The 5428-nt window shown below is 65.5% G+C and overlaps 1 protein-coding gene across 1 annotated transcript in view; it reads right to left on the reverse strand.

Annotated features, from left to right (window-relative positions):
- Nucleotides 1-5428, reverse strand: part of RGS12 (regulator of G protein signaling 12) — a 14313-nt gene that overhangs the window by 4345 nt on the left and 4540 nt on the right. Inside the window, exons 9-13 of the mRNA XM_045289532.1 lie at nt 5122-5248; nt 3277-3373; nt 1977-2047; nt 1609-1759; nt 76-600 (exon numbers count right to left, since the gene is read on the reverse strand). Coding sequence (XP_045145467.1) covers nt 76-600; nt 1609-1759; nt 1977-2047; nt 3277-3373; nt 5122-5248 — 971 coding nt within the window. The remainder of the gene's footprint in view (nt 1-75; nt 601-1608; nt 1760-1976; nt 2048-3276; nt 3374-5121; nt 5249-5428) is intronic.

The following is a 5428-nucleotide window of genomic DNA, read 5'->3' on the forward strand; positions in this document are numbered from 1 at the left end:
CTGCCTGCTCACTGGGCACTGACCAGGCAGACGGCACGTGCTGGGCGGCAAGTGGCCGTCACACTCAGGAGGTACCTGGTCTCTGAGGCCCTGGTGCATCCTGCGAGTCCGGCAGCGGGCCCGGGCACTCGGGGTGGGCACCAGGCAGTGGCAGCAGGGTGCAGTTGGGACTGCGGATGTCCCCCTCCCCGACCAGCGTCAGGTCGGCCCCCGGGTCCTCCTGCAGCGGCGCTGACACTCCCTCTCCATCATGGGACTGTCGCCTCCACACCCCGGCCGCCCCTTCCTGGATGGGGGCGCCGGGGGGGCTGGGCAGGGGCCCAGGGGGCGTGGTGGTGGGGGAGCGGGGCTGGCTGCCGGCTGAGCTGGGGCTGGTGGCAGGGCTGCGTATGTGGTTCTGGGCGTCCCAGTGGGTGCCGGGTGGCACGGTGCTGTCTTGGCTGTGGCTCTTCCCCAGTCTCTTGCTGAGGCTGCCCGGGGGTCCGGGGGGTCCGGGGGGCAGGCGCAGGAAGTCGGGCAGCACCAGGTCCTCCTTCCTCAGCAGCCCGCGCTGGTCCTCAGCCCGGTTGCTCTGGGCTTTAGAAATGAGCTCAAAAAACTCTGTGTGAGGAGAGCCGGTGCCCGGTGAGCGGGTACACAGGCACCCGGCACCCAGCCCAGGCCCTGCACATGCCTTTGCCCTGGGGGACGGGTGGCAGCTGGGTCTCTCAGGAGGGAACCTGACACCCGAGGCCATGAAGACACAGGGTGTGCAGGGGTCCCCCTGAGCGTGTGTGTCTGGGCTACACCCCACCCCGGGCCCCTGCCACTCGAGGCCCCCACCTCTCAACCAAGGGGACAGTGCCTGACTGAGCACTGGCCCTGCCTCCGCCTCCCCCTCCCTCTCCGTCCACACAGCCCTCCGTCCTGGTGGCAAGACCCCAGGTGTCTGGGAGCCCACCCACCCGCCCGCAGCATCTGTGCCACCTTCTTCTTTCTCTAACCGAGCTGGCCTTTTCACGGGTGCTTGGGCCCCGAGGGGAAGGGTGTGGGTGCCCTGCTCTGGGGACTCCGGCCTCCCTGCGGCCTGGCCTGGCCTGCTGCCCAGCTGCCCCAGCTGAGACCCAAGGTGCAGCCACCGCCGCAGGCTTCGACTCCGCCCTTCACTGCGAATGTCGGGTCAGAAACAAGTCTGAAAGCAGGACCACCACCCCCATCTGCTCACGGGGGCTGAGGGACACGTGGGCCCCGGTGACCATGTGGCCATCCTCAGGCCTCCAGTGAATACTCAGTGGCCAGCAGGCCCAGCGGGGGAACTAGCACTGGCTCACCAGGGTGGCCCACTTGTCCCGGAGAAGCCTGTCGCCTGGACAATGCCTGGCTCCGCCCTCTGGGCCCTGACCTGAGTGGGCCAACCCAAAAAGAGGGAGCTGAGTGGCCGACAGAAGCCTCCCAAGACAGGGTGGCAGCAGGGGGCTAACAGTGGGTGTGGGTGTCGGGGAGAGGGCTTGGGGAGTGGCACCCACAGCCCAAGCACAGGTGCAGGGCCGGCAGCACACCGTCTACACTGGGACACTGATGTCACGGCGACTGGACAACCAACGGACAAGTGTGACGAAGTCCACGTACCCTCTGCTTCGTCCAAATTAATTTTCTGATATTTTTTTTTCCCAATCTTTGCAATAGATTCTTCTCTCTTTGAAAGCCGGGGTTCCCTAGCATTGTGTCCGGTCTCGCCTCGGATCTTAATAGAGTTAGACTTGCCTAGCGTCCTCTCTCCCTGCGTCGGAAGGAAAGCACAGTTCCACGCCCGCGCCGGCATGCTGTTGATGGGGGGCGGGCAGCAGGGGCGGGCAGCCGGGGACCCACTGGCGAAGGTCGGGAAGGAGGAGGAGGGACGGACGCAAGGCGAGATGGCAGCCTGCACGTGAGTGGACCGTGGAGCGGGTGGGGGACGCGCCGCGTAGGAGGCCCAGGGCCGCGGGGAGGGGCATTACCGTAGCCGCATGGTTCCGGGCGCCAGAGTTGACTGCAAGGCTGAGTTTGCCCGATGCACCTTTCAGCTTATCTGTGCGTGTGGACAGGACACCAGTGTCACCTCAATGTCCCCTCAGAGGGCCCCCGACCCTTGGCCACCATGAGACGCAACTGTCACCTCTCTGAGCATCTCTGGCCCACGGCCACGGTAACCATGGCCGCAGGGCTGCGCTGGCTGCCTGTGCAGGAGGCCTCTGCCCACCTCCGGCAGGGGGGCAGGTGTCTGGCAGCCGAGGGCAGATGGGCTGCGAATGGCCTTCAGGTCATGTAGGAGCGGAAGGCTCTCTGAGGAGTGGGCAGGCGGTGCCCATGCCCCACAAGCTCACAGGTGTCCGCAGCCAGGTGTCCACCCCCCCCTTGGCACCAGGGAGGCCAGAGCAGCACCCTCTCCCGCAGCCTGACCTGTGGCTCAGTGTGGTGCTCACACCTGCCCGTCCGCTCACCCAAAGGGGCCCTGAACACCATCCACACCCTCGCCATGTAAGGGGGTAGAGAGGGGTGAGGGTGGGCCGGGCCACAGGGGTTCCTGACAGGATTTGGGGGGCTTTCCAGAAAGCTCTCTTAGGGGATGCGCTCCATGGCCCTCCAGGTCAACCCTCTGCCTGTCCTCAGCAGTGGGCACTCACAGAAGCCCCACCTCAGCACGTGGTACCGTCCTGCGTGTCTGCCCTGCAGGGGGTGTCGCCCTGCGTGTGTTTGTCTACGTGCCTGTCCTGTCACGGGCAGGCGGCTGTGAAGGACCAGGATCCCAGGCCCCGCCCCTCACAGCTGTCTGACTGAGGTGATGGCGTGCGTGGGGAGGTGCCAGGTTCATGGCTCACGAGGGGCTCCCGCACAGGCCAGGCCACGGTCCCCAGGACACCATCACAGCCTCCTCCCGCACACGGGGAAGCCCCCCATCAGTGTGGTGAACAGCCCGCCCTCACACGTGTGGTGAACACACATGCGTGCCGCGTGTGGTGACGGCACTCTCACATGTGGGCACACCAGCTCCTCAGAGCACTTGAGTGGGTGGCTCTGCAGGACCACCGCATGAAAAGACAGCCTCATGGAGTCTGAGGGGTCCCCCATAGACACCCGCGGGATTAACACTGGGCTGAAGGCCAGCCCTCCTTGTGGGCGGTCACTGGCCCCCGCTGCCCCCCACAGTCCTGTCTCTGCCGCTCTGCGCCCCAGTGTGGGCCCTTTACCACGTGCACTGGAGGTCGGGGGATGGGAGTGGGGGTGGCGCTGCGTTCCCTGGGAGGAAGGCCCACTCACCTCTCACCCTGGAGGGGTCCTTCTCCTCCAGGATGACCCGCTGCCCGTCCAGGCTGGAGATGGGCGCCCCTAGGTCCAGGAGTGTCTTCTCCCCACTCTGAGGTTGGAGAGGCTGTTAGAGCCCTGCCCGAGTGCTCCAGAATCTGGCCCGTGGCCAATGCAGTCACACACCCCGCAGGGGTGGCCCATGCTCCACACCCTCCCAGGGGGCTGGGGACCCAGCGGGGGCAGGGCCATGAGCCGTGGCCTGCGCCAGCAGCCCGGTGTCCAGTTTGAGACCCAGAGGGAGAAGAACGCGGTTTGCAAGAGCTGGACACACAGGGTGAGTGAGCTAACGAGGGCAGTGGTGGTCTTGTGTGACTCCCAGCCCAGCTCGTGACCTGGGTGACAGGGACCAGCTGCGGAGAAGCCCACTGACTTGTGGTGGCGGCGGCGGCGGCGGCGGTGGCAGCGGGCCACCTGTCTGGGCCAGAGCTGTACCCCACCCCCACCCCCGGGCTCAAGGGAGGCTGACCTCCAAGGGCTCTAGGGGGCTCAGGCCCCAGGCCCTCCAGGCACACAGACCGTCTGCACCACCTAGGCGGGGTCCCAGCGAGACAAGACGCACCTAGCAGGACCCCCCAACACTCAATCTAAGGCAGGAAAGCCCACACCCCCGTGTCACCAAGCAGATACCATGGCAGCCGGCAGATGGTTTCAGAGCAGATTCAAGCTCCAATAGCCGTAACAAGGCCGGAGCAGGGCCCAGAGGCCAGACGGTGAGCCCCAACCTCACGCACACTGGCCGCCAGCGCCCTCCGGACAGGCTAGTCCCTGGAGAGGGAACTCATGCTCGGTAACTCGGAGAGGCGGGCCCTCGACAAGACGGATGGACACCCACTGTGGCGGCGGCAGCGGCCAAAGCGTAGGAGCCACCGGAGCTGGTGGCATTCTGTTCCCAAGTGGGGGGTGAGGGGGTGTCACCTGTGAACTGTTTGGGGGCCAGTTCCAGAGAAAAATCAGAATCCTAAATGACTTGAATTAGTTCCAAAAAAGGATCACGAGGGAGGGTGGAAGCACCTGTGTGAACGTGCCCGGCCGAGTGCACCCGCATGGCTGCCCGCTCCTGTGAGGGGGGCCAGGCCGCCGTCCGAGCACAGCGTCCCCCAGAGCACCCCACCTCCACTCGCCCAACAGGCTCTGCTCCTTAAGCTCGCCCATTGAGAGTGGGTGGCCCTGCGTGGACTCCAAGTCCGAGAGGTGTAGGTGAGGGATTAAAAACCAACTCACGGCATCACACCAACTCACATGGACCCGCAGGGCAGGGCGGGCGGGCCACCCCGGGGTCTCTGAGAGACGGTCACTCCTATGGGTGTGCACAGAGTGGCGGTGGTCTGGAGCCGCTGGCCAGTGCAAACCACTGCCACGACTGTGCCAAGAGAGAGACTACGCACCGGTGGTCAGACACCCACAGCTGTCTCAGCGCCCGCGGGTGCCCACTGCATGCTATGGTGGCGGACGGAACACCTTTCCCTCTTTGAGTTTCCCAGGACCACATTTTCAACAGCAACTTGAGACCCTTCACCCGAACCATGGCCCGGAGACCACCCTCCACCACAAACTCTAACCAGAGACCCCGCCCCCGGCAGCATCAGCCAGAGACGCAGCTTAGGGTGTCCAGGCCCATGAGACAAAGCCGCCACCAGGGGGTGGGGGTGAGGTAGGGGCTGGAGGAGTGAGGCTGCAGAGGACACTGGGCGCACATGACTGTGCTCTGTGCCAGGAGCGGTGGGCACTGCTCAGGGTGAGGCACATGGCACATCCAGCGGGCACGGGTGCCCACTGGGGAGTGCAGGGGACCCTCACCAGCCGCACGGTGAGCTCTCGCAGGTCCAGGCCGTACTTGGCCACCACGGGCCGCAGCACTTCCGTGACTGGCTTGGTGGGCTTGGCCTTGAGCCCCACTGACCGGTTAATGGGCACCAGGTCCAGCCTGTGGGGGCGGGGGGTAGGGGAGGGCACTGTCACGCAAACAGTGACCCTCAGCCCACCCTTTGCTCAGTAAAGCCACCTTCCAGCGGAGGGGGGCCGCGGCACAGTGGTTTCCATGAGCTGCGCTGTGACCTGCCGGGCTTGCAGTTCAAATCTACCAGGAGCCCATGGGAGGAGAGGG

The sequence above is a fragment of the Echinops telfairi genome, unplaced genomic scaffold (assembly GCF_000313985.2).
Source record: "Echinops telfairi isolate 266 unplaced genomic scaffold, ASM31398v2 ScPeMD7_28;HRSCAF=97, whole genome shotgun sequence".
Lineage (NCBI taxonomy): Eukaryota > Metazoa > Chordata > Mammalia > Afrosoricida > Tenrecidae > Echinops > Echinops telfairi.